The sequence below is a fragment of the Bos indicus genome, chromosome 1 (assembly GCF_029378745.1).
Source record: "Bos indicus isolate NIAB-ARS_2022 breed Sahiwal x Tharparkar chromosome 1, NIAB-ARS_B.indTharparkar_mat_pri_1.0, whole genome shotgun sequence".
In the NCBI taxonomy this organism is placed as follows: Eukaryota; Metazoa; Chordata; class Mammalia; order Artiodactyla; family Bovidae; genus Bos; species Bos indicus.
This window is the reverse complement of record NC_091760.1, coordinates 53,917,003-53,941,723: the sequence shown is the minus strand read 5'-3', so window position 1 is coordinate 53,941,723 and position 24,721 is coordinate 53,917,003. Positions and strand designations below refer to the sequence as shown.

The window sequence follows — 24,721 nt, the reverse complement described above, 5'->3', positions numbered from 1 at the left end:
TTGAATGTTTGACAAAAACTGGGCATTGTACTAAAACCCAGGACATCTATATTTTTACTCATTAATCTTCCTGACAACGTTTGAACTAAAATGTAACTACAGTTAAGTGGTAAGCTCAGTGCCTGACCCATGGTAAGCATTCAGTATTAACAATTTAATTTTTTATGATGATTAGTCTTTGTAATTGTAAGACAGTTACACTGAAAATCTGTTTTATAGCTACTTGTAGACTCAAAACGTTATTTGATAATGGGCAGCTATTTATAAGTTTAGACTATGTGACTGTTTTATACTATATTACCACATTATGTTGTTCAGTTGCTAAGTCATGTCCATCTGTTTGCGACCCCATGGACTACAGCACACCAGACCTCCCTGTCCTTCACTCTCTTCTGGAGTTTGCTCAAACTCATAGGAAGTTGGTGCTGCTATCCAACCATCTCATCCTCTGTTGCCCTCTTTTCTTCCTGCCCTCAATTGAGTCAGCTCTTTGCTTCAGTACTTTGCCCAAAGTATTTGAGCTTTAGCTTCAGCATCAGTCTACCAATGAATATGCAGGGTTGATTTCCTTTAGGATTGACTGGTTTGATCTCCCTGCAGTCCAAGGGATTCTCAAGAGTCTTCTCCACATTATAAAGTAATTTAAAACATATAACTCCTCACATATACATGGAGATGGGTTCTTTTCCTTTGGAGTTAGTTATCTCATTAATGTAACTATTACTCAAAATAATTTTGGAATTTTTTCCTGATTATTACTTTCTGAGACATTTGAGTCAAATACAGCCAGTCTCCCTGCTTTATGGATGTGCTTTCAGACAATATTTATCTTCAAGCAGTTGTCTATCATATTTACCAGACTTCTCTTCAAAAGATAGTTGATCCAAAAAAATGTTCAATTTATCCAAAATACAAACTTTCTTACCCTGATGACTTAAAATAATGTTCCAAAGATTATTTCTAAGGAAATGTTTCAGAAATGTTTGATCTGGTTAGAGTATTGTTTGAAATGAAGGTATTATATCTCAAGATAACTAATTGTAAGGGGATCATGATTAGTTGGGTGTGGAAATCATAAATTTTTTAGCACCTCTGTCACAACTCATCCAGCTTAGATACCCTTATTTATTTGGTTCAGTCTAAAAAATTTAGCAAATTTTAGTTTCCTTTTAGCAGTCATACTCTTACTTAATGGAAAGAAAAGTATATTCTAAAATATAAGTCATTCCTTTTTTCTTCTGCCCTAACCTACACCTAATTATTTAAGGTGATATTAATGACCATCATCAGTTTTACTGTCCTGTCCCACAATGATGCTATCAAGATTTGTAAAGCTATTTGCCCTTAGAGCAAAAGACATTTGGGCTCTGAGAATTCTTATCACTGCTCTTCTTTGTCTTGTAATTCTGCTTCTAATAATATCAGGTTACTACCCCAATTAATAATCCCATTCCTCCACCAATTTTAATTTGTTACTTCAACTTTCCCGCTACTTAAAATCACCTTCAGACTAAGAAATCAAGTAACCAAGTTTGTCAGAATTTGTATAAAATTAAATGGATGCTGTGTCTTATGAGTTAGCTGCTTGAACTCAGGGGTATTTAATCTGTTGATGAGATTTTAGCCAAAGTTGGCAATAGTTAAGGTTTTCAGGTAAATAAATTTCAGATAAATGAGGTATTATATATAAAATTCATCATGTTATTTTTTATAAGCTCTCCTTAAAGTGTTTCCTTGTTATATGAAAGATATTTTCTAGTCCTTTGCAAAGTGCTCTTTATTAAAATGTCCTCCTCATGTATATAATCTAATGAGGTTGCTCATCACCATGGTCTGGGAAATTGGGAGGAATTACAAATTTTAATTCTGGTCTCGGTACTGCTTTGGAGCAAATTACTTAATTTCTCTGTATTCTATCTTCTTTAGCTATAAATGAGAACCAAAAGTGTTATGTTGTTTTGCTTAGTTTTGAGAAAAAAAAGTACAGTAGAGCTCTTGAATATAAAATATGCTACAAGTGCTTAGTGAAAGTTAAAGTTATTTATTGCTATAGACTCAGATACAACTTTTGAAAGAAGAATTGGAAGCTGAAAGGACCACTCGAGCCAAGGTAGAGAGGGAGAGAGCTAACCTCATCCGAGAGCTGGAAGACATGAATGAGAGGCTGGAGGAGGCAGGAGGTGTCAGTTCGGCTCAGCTGGAGATAACTAAGAAACAAGAAACAAAATTCCAGAAGCTCCGCCGAGACCTGGAAGAGGCCACACTGCACTTTGAGGCAACCTCTGCCTCTTTGAAGAAGAGACACGCAGATAGCCTGGCTGAGCTGGAGAGCCAGGTAGAAAATTTACAACAGGTCAAGCAGACACTGGAAAAAGACAAGAGTGACCTAGAGCTCGAAGTGAACGATCTCCTGATCCATGTTGAACAGATGACCAGAGCTAAGGTAAAGAACATTTACAAGCTCTTCTTGAGGATTTAGAACATGGAAGTAGGCAGAGGAGGGGGAGGGAGAGAAAGTTAAAGTAAATTGGTGACTCAAAGTACCTGCTAATGGAAGCTAGAGATCTTCAGATTGGCTCAGTTCAGTTCAGTCACTCAGTCATGTCTGACTCTTTGCGACCCCATGAACCATAGCACGCCAGGCCTCCCTGTCTGTCACCAACTCCTGGAGTTCACTCAAACTCATATCCATCGAGTTGGTGATGCCATCCAGCCATCTCATCCTCTGTTGTCCCCTTCTTCTCCTGCCCCCAAACCCTCCCAGCATCAGGGTCTTTTCCAATGAGTCAACTCTTCACATGAGGTGGCCAAAGTACTGGAGTTTCAGCTTCAGCATCAGTCCTTCCAATGAACACCCAGGACTGATCTCCTTTAGGATGGACTGGTTGGATCTCCTTGGAGTCCAAGGAACTCTCAAGTCTTCTCCAATACCACAGTTCAAAACCATCAATACTTCAGCGCTCAGCTTTCTTCACAGTCCAACTCTCACATCCATACATGACCACTGGAAAAATCATAGCCATAACTAGATGGACCTTTGTTGGCAAAGTAATGTCTCTGCTTTTCAATATGCTATCTAGGTTGGTCATAACTTGTCTTCCAAGAAGTAAGAGTCTTTTAATTTCATGGCTGCAATCACCATCTGCAATGATTTTGGAGCCCCCAAAAATAAAGTCTGACACTGTTTCCACTGTTTCCCCATCTATCTGCTGTGAAGTGATGGGACCAGATGCCATGATCTTCATTTTCTGAATGTTGAGCTTTAAGCCAACTTTTTCACTCTCTTCTTTCACGTTCATCATGGGCTTTTTAGTTCCTCTTCACTTTCTGCCATAAGGGTGGTGTCATCTGCATATCTGAGGTTATTGATATTTCTCCCGGCAATCTTGATTCCAGCTTGTGCTTCTTCCAGCCCAGCGTTTCTCATGATGTACCCTGTATATAAGTTAAATAAGCAGAGTGACAATATACAGCCTTGATGTACTCCTTTTCCTATTTGGAACTAGTCTGTTGTTCCATGTCCAGTTCTAACTGTTGCTTCCTCACCTGTATATAGGTTTCTCAAGAGGCAGGCCAGGTGGTCTGGTATTCCCATCTCTTTCAGAATTTTCCACAGTTTGTTGTGATCCACACAATCAAAGGCTTTGGCATAGTCAATAAAGCAGAAGTAGGTGTTTTTCTGGAACTCTCTTGCTTTTTCCATGATCCAACAGATGTTGGCAATTTGATCTCTGGTTCCTCTGCCTTTTCTAAAACCAGCTTGAACATCTGGAAGTTCATGGTTCACGTATTACTGAAGCCTGGCTTGCAGAATTTTGAGCATTACTTTACTAGCGTGTGAGATGACTGCAATTGTGTGGTAGTTTGAGCATTCTTTGGCATTGCCTTTCTTTGGGATTGAAATGAAAACTGACCTTTTCCAGTCCTGTGGCCACTGCTGAGTTTTCCAAATTTGCTGGCAGAATGAGTGCGGCACTTTCACAGCATCATCTTTCAGGATTTGAAATAGCTCAACTGGAATTCCATCACCTCCACTAGCTTTGTTCGTAGTGATGCTTTCTAAGGCCCACTTGACTTCACATTCCAGGATGTCTGGATCTAGGTGAGTGATCACACCATCGTGATTATCTTGGTTGTGAAGATATTTTTTGTACAGTTCTTTTGTGTATTCTTGCCACCTCTTCTTAATATCTTGTGCTTCTCTTAGGTCCATACCATTTCTGTCCTTTATCAAGCCCATGTTTGCATGAAATGTTCCCTTGGTATCTCTAATTCTCTTGAAGGGATCTCTAGTCTTTCCCATTCTGTTGTTTTCCTCTATTTCTTTGCATTGATCACCGAGGAAGGCTTTCTTATTTCTCCTTGCTATTGTTTGGAACTCTGCGTTCAGATGCTTATATCTTTCCTTTTGTCCTTTGCTTTTCACTTCTGTTCTTTTCACAGCTATTTGTAAGCCCTCCTCAGACAGCCATTTTGCTTTTTTGCATTTCTTTTCCATGGGGATGGTCTTGATCCCTGTCTCCTGTACAATGTCACGAACCTCCGTCCATAGTTCATCAGGCACTCTGTCTATCAGATCTAGTCCCTTAAATCTATTTCTCACTTCCACTGTATAATCGTAAGGGATTTGATTTAGGTCATACCTGAATGGTCTAGTGGTTTTCCCCACTTTCTTCAATTTAAGTCTGAATTTGGCAATAAGGAGTTCATGATCTGAGCCACAGTCAGCTCCCAGTCTTGTTTTTGCTGACTGCATAGAGCTTCTCCATCTTTGGCTGCAAAGAATATAATCAATCTGATTTCGGTGTTGACCATCTGGTGATGTCCATGTATAGAGTCTTCTCTTGTGTTGTTGGAAGAGGGTGTTTGTTATGACCAGTGCATTCTCTTGGCAAAACCGTATTAGCCTTTGCCTTGCTTCATTCTGCACTCCAAGGCCAAATTTGCTTGTTACTCCAGGTGTTTCTTGACTTCCTACTTTTGTATTCTAGTCCCCTATAATGAAAAGGACATCTCTTTTGGGTGTTAGTTCTAAAAGGTCTTGTAGGTCTTCATAGAACTGTTCAACTTCAGCGTTACTGGTTGGGGCATAGACTTGGATTACCGTGATATTGAATGGTTTGCCTTGGAAACGAACAGAGATCATTCTGTGGTTTTTGAGATTGCATCCAAGTACTGCATTTCAGACTGTTTTGTTGACTATGATGGCTACTCCATTTCTTCTAATGGATTCCTGCCCATAGTAGTAGATATAGTCATCTGAGTTAAATTCACCCATTTCAGTCCATTTTAGTTTGCGGATTCCTAGAATGTCAATGTTCACTCTTGCCATTTCCTGTTTGACCACTTCCAATTTGCCTTGATTCATGGACCTAACATTCCAGTCCCTATGCAATATTGCTCTTTACAGCATTGGACCTTGCTTGTATCATCAGTCACATACACAACTCGGTATTGTTTTTGCTTTGGCTCCATCCCTTCATTCTTTCTGGAGTTATTTCTCCACTGATCTCCAATAGCATATTGGGCACCTACTGACCTGGGGAGTTTCTCTTTCAGTATCCTATCATTTTGCCTTTTCATATGGTTCATGGGGTTCTCAAGGCAAGAATACTGAAGTGGTTTGCCGTTCCCTTCTCCAGTGGACCACATTCTGTCAGACCTCTCCACCATGACCCGTCCGTCTTGGGTGGCCCCACACAGCATGGCTTAGTTAAACAAGGCTGTGGTCCATGTGATCAGTTTGGCTAGTTTTCTGTGAGTATGGTTTCAGTGTGTCTGCCCTCTAATGCCCTCTCACAACACCTACCGTCTTACTTGGGTTTCTCTTACCTTGGACAAGGGGTATCTCCTCATGGCCACCTCCCCTGACCTTGGGCATGGAGTAGCTCCTCTAGGCCACCACCTCTGACCTCGGGTGTGGGATAGCTCCTCTCTAGATCAGGTCTAATCTCAGGCATTGCTAAAGTTCCATGACCATCCCCTGAAGGTAGCCTGTGGCTTCTGACCTTATTGGAATTCCAGTCTGTGTTCCTTGTGGGTCTTTCTAGTGATGACACAGTAGGTAGGCTGGACAAGGGATGCCACTAACTTGTACATGGTGTGTGTCTCTCTCTTTTTTCAGTTGGAGGATAATTGCATGACAATGTTGTGTTAGCCTCTGCTGTACAATAACCAATAACACGTATACACATGTCCTCTCCTCTTGTGCCTCCCCCTCCCACCCCATCTCACTCCTCCTGGTCATCACAGAGCACTGAGCTAAACTCCCTATGCCATATAGCAGCTTCCCACTAGCTGTCTACTTTACACACTGTAGTGGATATATGTCAGTGCTACTCTTTCAATTCATCCCACCCTACCCTTTCCCTCCCTGTGTCTACAAGTCTGTTCTCTATGTCTCCATCTCTATTCCTGCTTTGCAAATAGATTCATCAGTGGTGTTTCTCTCTTGAAGGATGGCTTTGAGTTGGGAGCACTCCAAGGAGGGGGCTCAGGAACTTTAAGTCCATCCAAACAAATGGTACAAACAGCTTTGGGGGAAGTTAAGAACTTTTTCTCCTTTGTGTCCTCTGGCATCTCTTTAATAAGCCAACACTAGGAGAATTTTCACATGTTCTTTCTTCACCGAGTCCATTAATCTCTACTCTGCCAGCTCTCATCTCAAATGACTAGTATCAGATCACAGGTAAGAACCTCCTTACCTTCTGGCAGTTGAGAGGAGCTTTGATTGAGGCCATGCAGAGCAAATAACCAGTGCCAGATTCTTCCTGTGAGCAGAATCTGTAGTCATCTGGGAAGACAAACCAACAATAAAGCTTGATCTTTAAGGACGACAACCATAAAAATGTACGATTTCTTCAGAGATACTGAGTGACTCCTGAAATATTTAGCCTTAATTTCCTTTAAATAGCACATTGAATAGAAACACAACTACCCCACTTTTCCTTCTCTTTCTTCCTCTCCACTCTCCCTGCCATCACACCTTCAATTATCATAAAATATAAATCTAGTGAAGACTTCGGACCTCTCTTCCTCTGTCTCTTCTGTATGCTGCATTTTGTTTGGATTCTGTCTTCAACTCAGCAATGAAAACATTCTCACTCCTTGCCCTTGTAGGTTTATCTTCCTTTATCAGTGCAAGTGAGCACTAGAAGACCTTACTCTTTGCCCCTCATTCATCCTCAGGAACTCTTCTGTTGCTATACATTTTAGTAGTAAGTCATAAAATCATAAGACCATTGACAGATTCACCATAAATCCGTACTAATTATGTATTAATTTTATACTTACCAACTTCCTCTGGAATTTCATTGCTGCTCAGAAGTTCTTTATTCTTCTAACTTGTTTTATTTTAAAAGAGAAACAAAAATCCTTCCTCAGACTCCAACCCTGCCTTCCTGAATCCATCCTTTTACTAAATGTTAACACTTAACTGATAAGATTAAGACCATTCATTATAACTTCTCTCTTCACCTTATAATATATTCACTCAGCCATTTCTTTCATTCTTGCTCCAAACAATAAAATATTCTTCCACATAACCATTATCCACATATTAAAAAACAAAAAACAAAAAAAAACAGACTTTTCCATACTAGGGTTAGTATTTTGAGAGAAAAGCAAAGCCTGTCCATGTCTGTCTTAATCTGATTCCTTGACCAAAGAGTAATGTTCTATTTATCTATTGATATGTAGCAAATCCGGAGAAGGCAATGGCACCCACTCCAGTACTCTTGCCTGGAAAATCCCATGGACGGAGGAGCCTGGTAGGCTGCAGTCCATGGGGTCGCTAAGAGTTGGACACGACTGAGCAACTTCACTTTCACTTTTCACTTTCATGCATTGGAGAAGGAATTGGCAACCCACTCCAGTGTTCTTGCCTGGAGAATCCCAGGGATGGGGGAGCCTGGTGGGCTGCCGTCTATGGGGTCGCACAGAGTCAGACACGACTGAAGCGACTTAGCAGCAGCAGCAGCATGTAGCAAATCACCCTCAAAACCTTGAAGTTAAAACAATATAATTTATTATTTTTCTCTCTTGGTTCTGGGGCTTGACAGGCTTAGCGCAGATGGTGGTTGTGACTCAAATCATCTGAAGGTTTATTCACTCACCTGTCTGGCTCTTGGGCTGGGATAGCTAGACAGTTGAGGGCTGTTTGGAAATGTCTCTTTCCTTATGACCTCTCCATGTAGCTAGCTTGGCTTTCCTCACAGCGTGGTAGTCATAGGGGAGTTGGACTTCTTACATCGTAATTCAGGGCACTAAAAGCAAGTATTCCAAGAGACCAGAAGCTGCAAAGACTCTTGTGAGGTTGGCTTGCAATACAGTGGAGTGATTCTGTGTGACTCCCAACAGTGATGAGTCACAGGATAGGGTCTACACATGGGTGTGGATACTAGAGAGTGTGGCTCACTTGTGTGCCTTGTTTGGAAACCAGCTCCCACAAGTCAGTGTATATCTCACTACCTCCTCACTCCTTTAACCCCTGCAATGTCCTTTATTTCCCCTTTTGTTGGGCTTCCCTGGTAGCTCAGACAGTAAAGAACTGCCTGCAGTGCAGGAGACCTGGATTCCATCCCTGGGTCAGGAAGATCCTCAGGCAATCCACTCCAGTATTCTTGCCTGGAGAATCCCCTGGATAGAGGAGCCTGGTGGGCTACAGTCCATGAGGCTGCAAAGAGTCGGACATGACTGAGTGACTAAGCACACATCTTAAAAGTAGTTTCTTAATTGGTTCTTGCAAAGATCAGTAATGTCTCTCTTTCCTCAAATTAGCATGTCTAAAGCCAGACTTACCTCTCCTGAAGCTGACATATAATTCCTATGGATCTTTTTGCCACCAGCACCCTGTTCCTTCCATCACCCAGACTCTCAGCCTAGAACTGTGTTTCCTCTCTGTTCTTTGCTTTCCAATCAATTCTTAGAGAAGGTCAATTTTGTACTGTCTTGTAATTTTTCATTCCATTCCCACTCATATGTAAAAATTTCATTATCTGTTAACTGGATTATTGCAGTGTTTTCTAAATTATCTTTTTTTTCCCAATCTTTTTAAAATAGTACCAATATGAATATTTTAAGAGATGCATGGCTCTGTGGAATCATGTCCCTGCTTCAGAGTGAACTCCACATTTCTGCCCTTTAAGGTACCCTATAGCCCATGATCTGACTCCACTCCTCGTGCCAGTTTTAGATTCTAGAACTTTGTTTCCTAGACCCTCTACTTTAGCCATGCTAGAATGCCTGCGTTCCATCAAATATCCATTTTCCCACCAATGTGCCTTTTCCAAACTGAACTGTGTCTCTGGAGTGCTCAAGTTCAACATCCCTGATTAAAATGTTACCTGAATTATTTTCTGAATTCTTGTAGCACTTTTGGCATCCCCTTTGCATTGCCACATTGTAATCTTTTCAGTTTGCTTCAGTAGAAGACATCTCTAAGGTAGAAACTAGATCTGATTTTACTCATGTTTACTAAGTGCTTTCCATAATCAGTACACTCAGTTACTAGCATCAGTTTTTTACATATGCCTCTTGGGATTTCTGTGGCTCATAGATTTAATCATTTGTTCAGGGTCACAAAAATTATATGGTGGAGATGGGCCTCAACCCCCAATCCTGTGTATGTCTGTGGGTGATGGCATTCTGTTGCTGCCTTACATATTTCTTGGTGGGATAAATTGACTCTGTTCACTCTCATAGGCGTATACATTATGCTGAACTTTATCTTGAATTGTTTACTTCATCTTTTCTTGAATTATAATGCCAGAAATGCCAATACTCAGTGGTACAGTAGAAACCAAAGCATTTTCGAAAGCATATTAGGCTGACAGAGAGGCCCAGGGCAATTTAGAAGTTATAGGCAATCTCACAATTATCTTGATTATTTTGAATTCCCATTGGTTCCTGAATTTCTAGGAGGCAGCATTTTTATGCGTCATTTTAAGAACCAGCTTCAGAATAAATGTGCATTATTCCATTAACCTCTTCCTTCTTGGTATCAAAATTTAGTGTCTATCTTTAGGCTGAAACTTGAAGTACTTTTGAGGGTACCACCCTTTGAATGGCATGCCCCTGTCCAGGCCACCTTTAGATAAACAATCACATTGCCTTTGCAGATCCTGCTTATGAAAACACTTTTTCGATTGAAAACACAATACCAATGTTAGTGCCATGGATAACTACCAATTGAGGCTGTGCCTGAGGGCGAATGTCTTATGCCTGCCCAGTAGCTGCCTGCTCTGCAGGTGTGCACAGCCATGCAGGGCTTAATCACACAGGCTTCTCTTGAAACCAGGGAATTCTCTGGCTCCTTTGCTTGCCACTCCCACAACACTGACTAAGCTGTCTTATGGAGATCTGTGTTCTTTCACCCTCAGCAAACAGGTGTGCAGAAGAGCACACTCCTGGTCATAAGCAGAAATGGCATTTCTCACATCTGGCTGTCTTCCTCCTGACCCAATTCATAGGTCATTTATTATTGGAGTGAACATAAAACAAAAATGGTTCACATAGTCATATTTTTATTCAGTTTCTTCCAGAATCCATAAATTGGATCTGGAATCCAGTTTCACACAGGATTCACGACAATTTCAATCAACTAGAATGTTAAGTTAATTAATCCTTAACATTTCCTTTGTTATTACTTGATATAACAGATCCTTAGGAATCTAGTGTCTGACTTTTTCTTTTCTTGCACCAGATCAAATCCTATACCCAACACATACTAGCTGTGTGAATTTGGGCAAGGTATTTAGCCTCTCTGACCATTTCCTCATTTATAAAACAGAGGCAATCTGAGTTCCTGAGGAAAACTGTGAGGAAAATGAGTGTGCCAACTTTGACTGTCAGATTACTTTCAGAAGTAGTAAAGCAAACATATTCAACAATCAAAATATTTAAAATTACAGACTATTTAAAAAGTGTTGCCTGGGTTTTTTCTATAGCTTCTAGTGATAAGTGGAGATTGCGGGTAATTGAGTGTGTCTGGCATTTAACATCATTGTTCTAACCTTCGTGATGTACAGAAAGCTGATTGAACCTCTGGCAGGTCTGGTTTCATATCCACCACCTGGCATGGGTGTGCTATGGAATATCTGTGAGTAGAATTACTGATATTTCTTGTCAGTCTCTGAATGGCCTCTTCCTTTGTTTGCTAATCAGTGGATAATATACCAACCCAGTTAAAAAAAAACCAATTTGGGGGTTGAGGTTCATAGGGAAAGCTTGAATGTGACCTCTAAGTAAACTTTAGTGGGTCTGTTTGCCAACCTCTCACTAAAGTTTGTAGTAATTTGAGTCTCCTATTTTGTGTCAAGCTCTGTATTTGGCCTTGGGGATATAAGATGTAATTTAGGAGTCTTCCAAAAACAGTTAGAATAGTCATTTCTAACTATAAAATAGAGTAAGTTTACAGAGAACAATCTTCATCACAGCACAGGCTCCAGCTGGAGAGCTCCAAAGTCTTTGCTGACTCAGAAGTTTCCCAAAGGACTAAACCTGGCATCATCCTGGAGATGTTTCTCTCCCTTGGCCATTGCTATATCATAAAAATTAGTTTAACGTTGAAAACTATTAGACTTACCACCAGATTTCACAGTTTTCACCATTTTCTTGAAATGCCATTGATGTGATCCTTTCTTTGTCAAAGTAATCTCCTTCTCTCTCCTTCTTCTCTCTTGCTATCCCTTCCCCTACATCTCCCCTCCTTTTTCCATAGCACTATTTCTTTATAGAGACAAAAGTCTCATACGGACTGAGAACAAAACAGAAAAACAGCAATGTAAAATCCGTAGAACTGTGAAGTACCACGTGTCATTTTATGATATCTGACCATATTAATAATATGAATGAAAATTACAGCTAGGTAAAGGGGCCAGCACCATCTTACATTTGGAAGCTCTTGGTCCTGAAAATATTGAATTTCAAAGTCATTGGCATTAGTTTTCAGTGTGGCAAAAATTTGATGATTAGATTGGTTACTTAAACCAGGTAAAAGTGCATAGGTCACTTAGCATATCATTTTCTTTAAACATGAACAACCAATTCTGAGAAGTTGGAGTTTGGGATTGAAATGATAACCCAGCAGGGTAATCATGAGCCTGCAACCTTAATGATTGGGAGGGTCCAGTTGTTTTCGCAGTTCAAACTTCTATTATTACGCTGCTGTATCTCAGATTCATCTGCTTTCTCCTGTCCTTCTTGGTCAACCCTCTGGACTTTCCTTCCTCCTCCATCTTTCCCATCCTTTCTTTCCCATCCCTCTGAACTATCCCCTTGTTTATTGAGCTCCTAATATGTGTTAGATACTATTCTAGACATAGGGGGTATAATCTGTTATCAAATGGAATCTCTATCCTCATGAAGCTTATAGTCTAGAAGAAAAGAAAGATGGTTAAATATATAATGTCAGGAAGTAATTATATACTTCATCAGTGTTTGACACATTTCCTTCTTCTGAAAAGCAAAGAATTCTAGAGACATTCCCCAATACCAGATACTTGTTTCTCCATTAATACCTGTAATTTGAAAAGTTTGGGCCGCCTAGGGGCCCAGACTCTGAGTGTATTGTGCTGTTTAAAATTAGCAGACATGGTTTTCCAATGCTAGCTGTGACTTTCAGGGCAGAGGAGAGCACAAGGGTCCCAGGAACCACCCCTCCCTCCCTTCCTTATGCAGCTAATTCAGCATGTTCTCTATAAACCATGTCCAACCTTCCCCTCTCAACTTGTAGGCTAATGCTGAGAAGCTTTGTAGTCTGTATGAGGAACGCTTGAAAGAAGCAAATGCAAAACTGGATGAAGTGACTCAATTAGCAAATGACGTGACAGCGCAGAAGACAAAGCTACGGAGTGAGAATGGTAAGTAAACTTTTGGTGTTGCTTCACTTACAAGTCTCAAGCCCAGAAGAATGGTGGAGAAACCACTGAAATGATGATCCAATCACTGAGTCTGGGTGGGAATTTAAAAATTCTAGGGGGGTGGTGAGGCCCTTGATGTTATCTTTTCCAAGACATGCTCTTGTCTGGGAAGGATCACCTCTGTGCCACCTTGAAAGGCCTTGCCCAACTCTCTTCCATGAAGGGGAAAAGCAATATGCAGTTGACTGGAGTAGCTTTCATGATCCAAGGATGGTAGAGACTATCCACACAGTCTATAAGACATGCCACTTTATCATATCTACCTCACTGAAATAGGCATTTCCCCTAATTTTCAATGAGCCCACACCTATTTTTTATATTTATATTTTTTACAAATTGAAGTATAGTTAATTTACAATGTTGTATTGATTTCAATTGTACAGCAAAGTTATTCAGTTACATACACGTATGTGTGTATGTATTCCTTTTTCAGATTCTTTTGCATGAAAGATTATTACAAGATATTGAGTATAGTTCCCTATGCTATATAGCAGGTCATTGATTACCTATTTTATGGGCAGTAGTGTATATATATTAATCCCAAACTCTGAATTTATGTCCTCCTTGATCCCTGCTCTCCCCTTTGGTAACCACAAGTTTGTTTTCTATGAGTCTATTTCTGATTTGTAAATAAGTTCATTTGTATCATTTTTTTTAGATTCCACATATAAGTGGTATCATATGATATTTGTCTTTTTCTGTCTGACTTCACTTAATATGATAATCTCTATATCCATCCTTGTTGCTTTTGTTGTTGTTGTTCAGTTGCTCAGTTGTGTCCAACTCTTTGTGACTCCATGGACTGCTGCATGCCAGTCTTCATTGAGTTGGTGATGCCATCCAGTCCTCTCGTCCTCTGTCGTCCCCTTCTCCTCCTGCCTTCACCTTTCCCAGTATCAGGGTCTTTTCTAATGAGTCACCTCTTCACATCAGGTGGCAAAAATATTGGAGATTCAGCTTCAGCATCAGTCCTTCCAAAGAATATTCCAGACTGATTTCCTTTAGGATTGACTGGTTTGATCTCCTTGCAGTCCAAGGGACTCTCAAGAATCTTCTCCAACACCACAGTTCAAAAGCATCAATTCTTTGATGCTCAGCCTTCTTTATGGTTCAACTCTCACATCCATACATGAGTATCTCTATATCCATCCATGTTGCTTTAAGTGGCATTATTTCATTTTTTTTTTATGGCCAAGTAATATATATATATATGTGGAGAAGGCGATGGCACCCCACTCTAGTACTCTTGCCTGGAAAATCCCATGGACAGAGGAGCCTGGTAAGCTGTAGTCCATGGGGTCGCTAAGAGTTGGACACAACTGAGCAACTTCACTTTCACTTTTCACTTTCATGCGTTGGAGAAGGAAATGGCAACCCACTCCAGTGTTCTTGCCTGGAGAATCCCAGGGACAGGGGAGCCTGGTGGGCTGCTGTCTATGGGGTCACACAGAGTTGGACACGACTGAAGTGACTCAGCAGAATATATATATGGGGCTTCCCTGATGGCTCAGACAATAAAGAATCTCCCTACAATGTAGGAAATCTGGGTTTGATGCCTGGGTTGGGAAGACTCCCTGGAGGAGGAAATGGCAATGCGCTCCAGTATTCTTGCCTGGGCAATTCCATGGGCAGAGGAGCCTGGTGGGCTACAGTCCATGGGGTCACAAAGAGTCAGACACAACTTATATAGTATAGCCTTAAGTCAAGGAGCATGATCCCTCCAGCCCTCTTCTTTCTCAAGATTCTTTTGGCTACTCAGAGTCTTTTGGTTTCCATACAAATCTTAAAATTTTTTGTTCTGGTTCTGAGGAAAATGCCATTGGTAATTTTATAGGGATTGCATTGAATCTGTAGATGCCTTGGGTAGTATGAACCTACACCTCTCTTTTGACCTCTTTGCTATGTTTTGAAAATATCAGGCATACTCCCACCCTAGAGTCTTGCCCTGACTATTTTTTCTGCGTAGAGTACCCTACTCATCAAGAAAAAACTTAAAGATGAGAGTTAATCAAATAGATCTGGGGGAAGTCAGGATAGGCCTTGTTGGGAAGGTGACATTTGAGTACTCTCAACCAGTTTTCTCCATGTCCTTCTTTTTTCATAGAATTTAATACCTTCAAAGAAACTACATGCTTGACATAATAAATAAGTTTGTCTTGTCTCCATCTGCCACAGTGTAAGCTACATGAGGGCAGGGGCCTTTATTATGTCCACTGATATGTTAGTCATCTAGAGCAATGCCTGCCATTTGCTGGGGATCCTCAAACATTTGACCAGTTAAAATTAGAACAGTGTTCTGTGGCTTATTCTTAACCATCAACCACTATTAATGAGGTTTTCCCCCTCTATCTTTTACATGATGGCAATCTATTTGAGGTTTTTCTTTTTAAATTCATCATGAGCTTTTTTGTATCTTGTATAGTCATTATGAGTGTTTCTCATCCATCAATTAGATGGACAATGGTTACTTCATCTTGCCCTGTAACTTGCTTGTCTGCTATGAACAGCATGTGGCTAGCTGTTTGTCTGTAATTAGAATAATTTTTAGTAATATATTCCCAGAGATAGACTTCCTAGGCCAATGAAAATAAACAATGTGTTCTTGATACCCAGAGGCACTCACTTTAAAAAGACAGTGAAGGCCATTTATCCTTCCAAATGAAGGCCATTTATCATTCTGCCTGTGGACACCTCTGTTTCTAGATGCTAAATCTGGTTGTTGTTGTTCAGTTGCTCAATAATGTCAGACTCTTTGCGACCCCATGGACTGCAGCATGCCAGGCTTCCCTGTCCTTCACTATCTCCTGGAGTTTGCTCAAACTCATGCCCATTGAGTTGATGATGCCATCCAAACTATAGATTTGGAACTCTAAAAGAGGGAAGTGTTTTAGATTCTAGCAGGGACACTAAGCAGGACTCTTCTCATGCTGATGACAGGGTGTGTGACACTTGGCCTCAATACAAAACCCCCAATTTGATCTTTGGTGCCATTTAGGATATAGTCTGTGTGGGGACCGTGCAGTCTGGAGGCTAGGCTGGAAAATGACTGTATGTCTGTGCTGAAGGAAGTGCTGTGTACAATTTGTTTGATAGGCATTACCTACCTCCCTCTACTTATTGGTATTAATTTTCTATTCACTTTTTTGATGAGGAAATTGGTGGGTGAGTGAAATGAAACTGGATCTGAGATGATAATTCTGCTTAGGATGCAGGGCATTTTATGTCCTCCTTTATTCTCGGCTTTACCTTTTGGCTCTTGTACGGATTAAATTTTAAGTATATACCTATCCAAACTCCCCTCCTCTCACTAGGACGATGGTCCAGATTTTTGATGCTTTTTTTCTTTTTTGCTACTATTTCCAAAGTTTCTTTCTCATGCCCTGTCCTGTCCACTGATTACAGTCTGCTTTCAAAGGAGACCAATAGTAAATGTGATCAGTTAAGCCATGTTAAGTGGATCCCAATTCTGTAACATATGTGTTATGTTAGTCTCAACCCCTTAATGGATTGGCATTTCCTCAGAATACTTTTAAATATGATGTGTGACCTAGAGTTTCTCAAAGTTTGGTCCATGGAACCCCAACAATCATCAAGGCTCTTTCAGGGGAACTAAGTGAGAGGTTAGAGCTCTTTCATTCAATACTAAGATGCTCTTTGCTCTTTCAGTCCTTTTGCTGCTATTATAGATGGTGCGAAAGCAATGATGATTAAAACTGCTGGAGCCTTAGCACAAACCAAGGCAGTAGCACCATGCTGTAGTATTAATCATTGTATTTGCTGGTATATACTCAAAAGTTTAAAAAAGAGTCCGTTTTACTTAAGAATGTCCTTAATGAAACAGTAAAAATTAATTATATCTCAGCCCCAAGTATATATCTTTTTAATATTCTGTGTAACAAAACAGAAAGTGTGCATAAAGCACCTCTGTTTCATACTAAAGTAGGATGTGTGATTGTTTAAGTTCTGAGCTAAACTAGCAATTTTTCAGGAAGAATCGTATTTACTTGAAAGAATATTTGACAAACTATGCTTATTCAGACTTAGATATTTGGCAGATATTTTTTTCAAAAATGAACAAAGTGAGCCTGTCACTCCAAGGGAAACAACTGACAATATTTGTTGCCAATAATAAAAGTGGAGCTTTTAGGTAAAAATTAGATTTTTTTCATGAGCTTGATGGCTCTCAATTCTTCAAGACTCCCCCGCCTCTTTTTTTTATTGTGTATAGTATTAGTTTCAGGTATATAATACAGTGATTCAGCATTTCTCTGTATTACAAATTGATCAACACAATAAGCCTAATAACTATCTGTTACCATACAAAATTATTTCAATACCATTGACTATAACCCTTATGTTGTACATCATAGCCCCATATTTTATAACTAAAATAAGAAGTTCATACCCCTTAACCTATTTCACTTAACTCCTCCATCCTCTTCCCCTCTGGCAGCTACCAGTTTGTTCTCTGTGTCTGTGAGTCTGTTTCTATATTGTTTTGTTTGTTCGTTTTTTTTTTTAGATTCCACATATAAGTGAAATAATATGTTATTTGTCTTTGTGTTTCCGTGTCTGATTTATTTTATTTAACATTATACCTTCTAGGTCCATCCATGTTAATGCTAATGACATAATTTCATTTTTTCATGACTGAGTAGTATTCCATTCCATTCCATTGATCTATGTGTCTATTTTTTATGCCAATATCATAGTTTTCATTGCTATAACTTTGTAGTATAGCTTGAAATCAGGTTGTGTGATACCTCCAGCTTTGTTCTTCTTTCTCATGATCGCTTTGGCTTTTCTGGGACTTCTGTGGTTCTATACAAATTTTAGGGTTATCTGTTCTAGTTTTGACAAAATTTTTGATAAGGGTTACATTGAATCTGTAGATTGCTTTCAGTAGTAATATTTTTTAATGATATTAATTATTCCAGTCTATGAACATAGAGTATCTTTCCATTTACTTGTATCTTTAATTTCTTTACTCAATTTCTTATAGTTTTCCAAGAACAGGTCTTTTAACCTCTTGGTTACATTTAATCCTAGGTATTTTATACTTTTGATGTAATTGTAAATGAAATTGTTTTCTTCATTTCTCTTCCTTATAGTTTGTTATTAGTGTACAGAAATGTATCTGATTCTGTATATGGATTTTGCATCTTATAACTTTATTGAATTCATTTATTAGATCTGATAGTTTTTTGATGGAGGCTTTAGGGTTTTCTATGTATATATTATATCATCTGCAAATAGTGAGTTTTTTTCTCCCTTTCCTATTTAAATGTCTTTAAACCCCTTTTTATTTGTAATTGCTGTGGCTAGGACTTCTAGTACTGTGTTGACTAAAAGTGGTAAAAACAGACCTCCTTGTCTTGATTCTGATCTTTGAGAGGTCTGACCATTGAGTATCAGGTTAGCTGTAGTTTTGTCATAGATGATATTTATGATGTTGAGATATTTTACCTCTGTGTCCTCTGTCTCTCTCTTCTCCTTCTGGGGCCTCTCTAATGCAAATGGTAGTGTGCCCGACGTCCCAGAGGTCCCTTAAACTAATCTCTGTTAAAAATTCTTATTTCTTTTTTCCTGTTCTCATTGGATGATTTCCGATTCCTCATCTTCCAGACTGCAGATCTGTTCTGCATCTTTTAATCTGTTGTTGATTCTCTTAGTGTGTACTCTCATATCAGTTATTGTAATCTTTCATTCTGATTGGTTCTTTTTTATATTTTTGTTGAAGTTCTCAGGCTGAGTTCATTCAGTCTTCTCCTGAGTTTAGTAAGCATCTTTATGAGTATTACTTTGAATTATATTCTTATATATTGCTTAGCTCCATTTTATTTAGTTCTTTTTCTGGAGTTTTGTCTTGTTCTTTCATTTAGAAAGTATTCCTTTTTCTCCTCACTTTGCCTAACTCTATGGTTTGCTTCTATGTATTAGATAGATCAGCTCCATATCCCAGTCTTGAAAGAGTGACCTTATGTGGAAGGTTTCTGTGGGGCTCCATGGCACAATTCCCATGGTCACCAGAGCCTCTTGTTACTGAGGTTTTCCCTCTTTGGGCTGTGTTCATTCTCTTATGTGGTTGGGCCACAATTGCTGTGGGCACACTAGTTGGGGGAGCTGGTACCAGGCCTGGCTGGCTGCATCGCTTGGTTGTGACTGCTGTAGATGTGCTGTGGATGGAGCTAACTCCCAAGTGGGAGCTCCTTTGAAAGGAGTGCTGATGCTGGCCAAGATGTCCCACCAGGTCATTTGGTGTAAGAGCCACTTTGGAAGGGCATTGGTGCAGCTCATGCCACCTGTTTGGTAGGGCAGTCATGGGGTGGCTTTTGAGAGGCATGCTGATCCTCAGGGGAGTGTTGGGGTGGAAGTATACCCTGTTAGCCAGGTTGATTGAAAGTAACAGAAATGGTGCCCACCAGCTCTGGGCCAGCTAGGTGGCAGAAGAGTTAATAAATAAATGAATAAAAATGTGACCACAAGTGCTTCTGCCATTGGAGAAAGTTCTGCCAGATCCCTGCCCTCTAGCGTACATCCTAATAGTAGTCAATATTGGCCATCTCCTCCTTTATGACTCAGGTGTTTCTCAAGCTATTGCCTCTGCACTGAGACCTGGAGGGAGTTTGTACGTGAGCAGTGTTTCAGTTTCCCACTGCCTTTTGGCTTTCCCCACCCTAAGCCCTGCTGCTTTTCACAGCCAGAAATTATGGAAGTTTGTCTTCCCCGTGCAAGTACATTGGGCTGGGGAGCCTGATGGGGGGCTTGGACCCCTCACTCCCTAGTGGGGACCTCAACAGTTGGGATATCCCTCTCACTTATTAGTGGCCTTAGTGGGGGTGCATGTTCTCACTAGACAATGTCTCTGCCCTCTTCCCCTTCCCCATATGGCCTTTTAGTTATAGAAAATCTGTTCTGTTAGTCTTTAGGTCATTCTCAGAGATAGTTGTTCTATATTTAGTTGTAGTTTGGTGTATCTGTGGGAGGAGGTGAGCTGAGGATTTTCCTCTCCTCCATCTTGATCTGAACCTTAAAGGCTTTTTTTATGAGATAAGTGGTGATGTTAACAAGTATGATTTTATTTTATATTGTGTGATGAAATGTGTTAACATTTGAAAAATCTGCATAATTGAGTAAACATATATTTTTCAAATCACCACTACTTGGTGCTGCAAAATGATATATGGGTAAAAGATCCATTCAAAATTTAAGACCGATCCATGAATTTTAATGGAACAGAATAAAAAATTTCATTTGTTTGGTTTATACCATTAACCCTTAGGAAACTTCTATTTGTTGAGTTTTGGTATAGCATCAAACAATCATCACAATTATCTGAAAAAACTATAAAAATACATCTCCCTTTTCTAGCTACTTATGTGTGAGAGGCTGGATTTCTTCACATGCTTCAACCGGAACAGTTGGATTCCTCAACCAACTGACTTTTATTAAGCCAGAGAGTTTTTTAAAATGTAAAATAAGCTGATTTTTCTCACTAATTTTTTGTTTGTTTTGGAATACATAGCTTTGCCTCTAAAAACTGTCACTTCTGTTAACATGTCTTTCAGATTTTTATCTTTTAAAATGAGTAAATACGTATCTTAAATTTCTCTTTTATTTTCAAATACACTGTTAATATAAAACTCATATGCACAATACCTCTGTGGGGTCCTCAATGATTTTTAAGTGTATAAAGTGTTCCTAAGACTAAAAAGTTTGGTAATTGCAGTTTTAACCCAAACAGATGCTTTCTTATAATGCTGAGAATTTTAGAACTTCTTCATATCAAGAGGAGTGGGAGTCATAAATATTTGGAGTTTTTATTGTTGGACTAATTATGTAATAGAATTAATGTTTTTTGTTGAGGATTGGCTCTGCTTTAGTGCCATTTCTAATAACCAAGTCATTTCTCACCTATTATGAATGAAATAACCTAAGCTGGGAAGGTACACTAGAGTGAAATAAAATCTACCCATCTCTTGATCACATTCTCTACACTTTAATGAAAATTTCTAGTCTTTATTTAGCAATTCAGTCTACAAAGTACATTCACACTCAATTAATTTTCACTAACAATCTTTTATTGTTATCCTCAATTTACAAATGAGGCAAAGAAGTTGTAATTATCTAAAAATTATATGGCCAGAAATTTGTAGACTCACACATAATAAACAAGAGGGCATGCCACAGAAGAAAGAACGTGTTCTTCAGGATTAAAAGCTTAATTTGACTCTATGTCCATTGGTTACTAGCTGTGCAGATTTGTATCTCAATCACATTTAAGTAAGCGGCTGTGTTTTCCCTTCTGAAAAATGGCTAATATAATACCTACATTATCAAATAGTTATGAGAATTAAACTGGATAATATACATAAAATACTTACTCTGTGGAAGATTCTCAGTGATAGCTAATCATCTCACACGCTAGTAAAGCAATGCTTAAAATTTTCCAAGCCAGGCTTCAGTAATACGTGAACCGTGAACTTCCAGATGTTAAAGCTGGTTTTAGAAAAGGCAGAGGAACCAGAGATCAAATTGCCAACATCCACTGGATCATCAAAAAAGCAAGAGAATCCCATAAAAAAACATCTATTTCTGCTTTATTGACTATGCCAAAGCCTTTGACTGTGTGGATCACAATAAACTGTGGAAAATTCTTCAAGAGATGGGAATACCAGACCACCTGACCTGCCTCCTGAGAAACCTATATGCAGGTCAGGAAGCAAGAATTAGAACTGGACATGGAACAATAGACTGGTTCCAAATAGGAAAAGGAGTACATCAGAGGTGTATATTGTCACCCTGCTTATTTAACTTCTATGCAGAGTACATCATGAGAAACACTGGGCTGGAAGAAGCACAAGCTGGAATCAAGATTGCCAGGAGAAATATCAATAACCTCAGATATGCAGATGACGCCACCCTTATGGCAGAAAATGAAGAGGAGCTAAAGAGCCTCTTGATGAAAGTGAAAGAGGAGAGTGAAAAAGTTGTCTTAAAGCTCAACATTCAGAAAATGAAGATCATGGCATCCAGTCCCATCACTTCATGGCAAATAGATGGGGAAACAGTGGAAATAGTGGCTGACTATTTTTCTGGGCTCCAAAATCACTGCAGATGGTGATTGCAGCCATGAAATTAAAAGATGCTTACTCCTTGGAAGGAAAGTTGTGACCAACCTAGATAGCATATTCAAAAGCAGAGACATTACTTTCCCAACAAAGGTGCATCCAGTCAAGGCTATGGTTTTTCCAGTGGTCATGTATGGATGTGAGAGTTGGAGTATAAAGGAAGCTGAGCACCAAAGAATTGATGCTTTTGAACTGTGGTATTGGAGAAGACTCTTGAGAGTCCCTTGGACTGCAAGGAGATCCAACCAGTCCATCCTAAAGGAGATCAGTCCTGGGTGTTCATTGGTAGGAGTGACGTTGAAGCTGAAATTCCAATACTTTGGCCGCCTGATGTGAAGAGCTGACTCATTTGAAACAACCCTGATGCTGGGAAAGATTGAGGGCAGGAGGAGAAGGGGATGACAGAGGATGAGATGGTTGGATGGCATCACTGACTCGATGGACATTGGTTTGGGTGGACTCCGGGAGTTGGTGATGGACAGGGAGGCCTGGCGTGCTGAGGTTCATGGGGTCGCAAAGAGTCAGACACGACTGAGTGACTGAACTGAGCTGAATTGAATATTGGGTTGTTCAAAAAGTTCATTCAAATGTTTCTATAACATCTTACAGAAAAACCCAGACAAGCTTTCTGGCCAACTGAATATTGTGTTAAATAGTCATGCTTACTACCAAAAATTAGTTCTTTTTTAGGACTCTCTTGTGAGTTCTGGAAAGGATCATTGTCATGATTTGTTGGTAACTGGACTCTTGTACTCTTTATAAATATAAAAAATATATGGATCATATTAGTTGCTTTTAAACTCAGTAAATTAAGTGGGAAAGGCAGTAGGTGAGAAAGAAGACCACGATTAACTTACTTTGTGAAATCTTTTTGTAGGTGAGTTACGGAAAAGGCTGGAAGAAATGGAAGCTCTGATAAACCAACTTTCCAGGGAAAAGAGTATCTTCACTCTGCAGATTCAAGACCTGAAAGGGCAACTGGCAGAAGAAACCAAAGTAAGGCATCTATTATTTCTCACCAGGCATTTCACGGCATGTTTTTTTTTTTTTTTAAATAGTGCTTGCTAGGTTGGCTTGAATATCTTCTTATATAAAGGAAGAGGGGTAAGTGCTCTCGCAGTTAAGGAAAAAAAGACCTGTTGGATCTTGGATATGCTGAGAAGGACTCTGATCACTGAAGGATCATCCTCAGTAATTTAAATTGCTTTTCTAGTTTGTCAGATTTAGAGCAAGGAAACTGTGTTTCCATTTTGCATTATTACTTGAACAGAGCATCAGCAAAGTTCTTTATGGATTTTTGATTCTGAATTGCACAAAGAAGTGGAATTAATTAAAAGATCAGGATAAAATGAATGGGACTGGATTCATTCAATATTACTTTTAAATTGTCAAGTGAATTATAGATATTAGTTATTTCTTTTCAAGAGAATATATAATGTTGCTAGTAGGTGATCTCGGTAGATGTGATTCTTTAATGTTAAAGCATAGTGACTAAAGTGAGAGATGGATTCTTTGAGCCCTGGTATTCAAGTCTATTCTTATTTCATATTCAAGGCATCTTCTAAGACCCCAAAGGACTTCACTTGTATATAATCTCACTGAAAAGGCATCTACTCCAAGGGTAAAAGCCATTGACTCTGCAGACTTCTCTTTTTAAATGTTTTCTTTTATCCGCCACATTCTCCTCATTTTCTATATTACACGTACATTTAAAAATTACTACCATGATTCATGCTTCAGACATCATGCTGGATGCTTCTTTGATGTCATCTAAACCTTCAGATGTTAAGTCATATGAAACTGGTAGAATTATTTTCTTTTTTTTACATGAAGTAACCAAGGCTCTGAGAAGACAAATAACTCATCCAAGATCATGTAGCTAGCAGTAGACTGTAGGAAGTTTAGCAGGTTCTGAAATGACTAGATTTATAGTTTAGTAGATCTCTCTGGCTGACTTCTCTGGTATGCCAGGCTTCCAACTGGCATATCAGGCCGCTTTCTCAGGCCAAGCCTCCTTCTGTGACCCTACCTTCTATAGCTGCGTCTTGCATTTACTCACTTCTCCTGGAGATCAGTGGAGAAATAACTCCAGAAAGAATGAAGGGATGGAGCCAAAGCAGAAACAATACCCAGCTGTGGATGTGACTCGTGACAGAAGCAAGATCTGATGCTGTAAAGAGCAATATTGCATAGGAACCTGGCATGTCAGGGCCATGAATCAAGGCAAATTGGAAGTGGTCAAACAGGAGATGGCAAGAGTGAATGTTGACATTCTAGGAATCAGCGAACTAAAATGGACTGGAATGGGTGAATTTAACTCAGATTATCATTATATCTACTACTGCGGGCAGGAATCCCTCAGAAGAAATGGAGTAGCCATCATGGTCAACAAAAGAGTCCAAAATGCAGTACTTGGATGCAATCTCAAAAACCACAGAATGATCTCTGTTCATTTACAAGGCAAACCATTCAATATCATGGTAATCCAAGTCTATGCCCCAACCAGTAACGCTGAAGAAGCTGAAGTTGAACAGTTCTATGAAGACCTATAAGACCTTTTAGAACTAACACCCAAAAAAGATGTCCTTTTCATTATAGGGGACTAGAATGCAAAAGTAGGAAGTCAAGAAACACCTGGAATAACAGGCAAATTTGGCCTTGGAATACGGA

At 39.5% G+C, this 24,721-nt stretch overlaps 1 protein-coding gene across 1 annotated transcript in view; it reads left to right on the top strand.

Annotated features, from left to right (window-relative positions):
• MYH15 (myosin heavy chain 15) overlaps positions 1 to 24,721 on the top strand; it is a 112,129-nt gene that overhangs the window by 47,787 nt on the left and 39,621 nt on the right. The window contains exons 17-19 of the mRNA XM_070800492.1: positions 2,054 to 2,443; positions 12,734 to 12,860; positions 22,929 to 23,047. Coding sequence (XP_070656593.1) covers positions 2,054 to 2,443; positions 12,734 to 12,860; positions 22,929 to 23,047 — 636 coding nt within the window. The remainder of the gene's footprint in view (positions 1 to 2,053; positions 2,444 to 12,733; positions 12,861 to 22,928; positions 23,048 to 24,721) is intronic.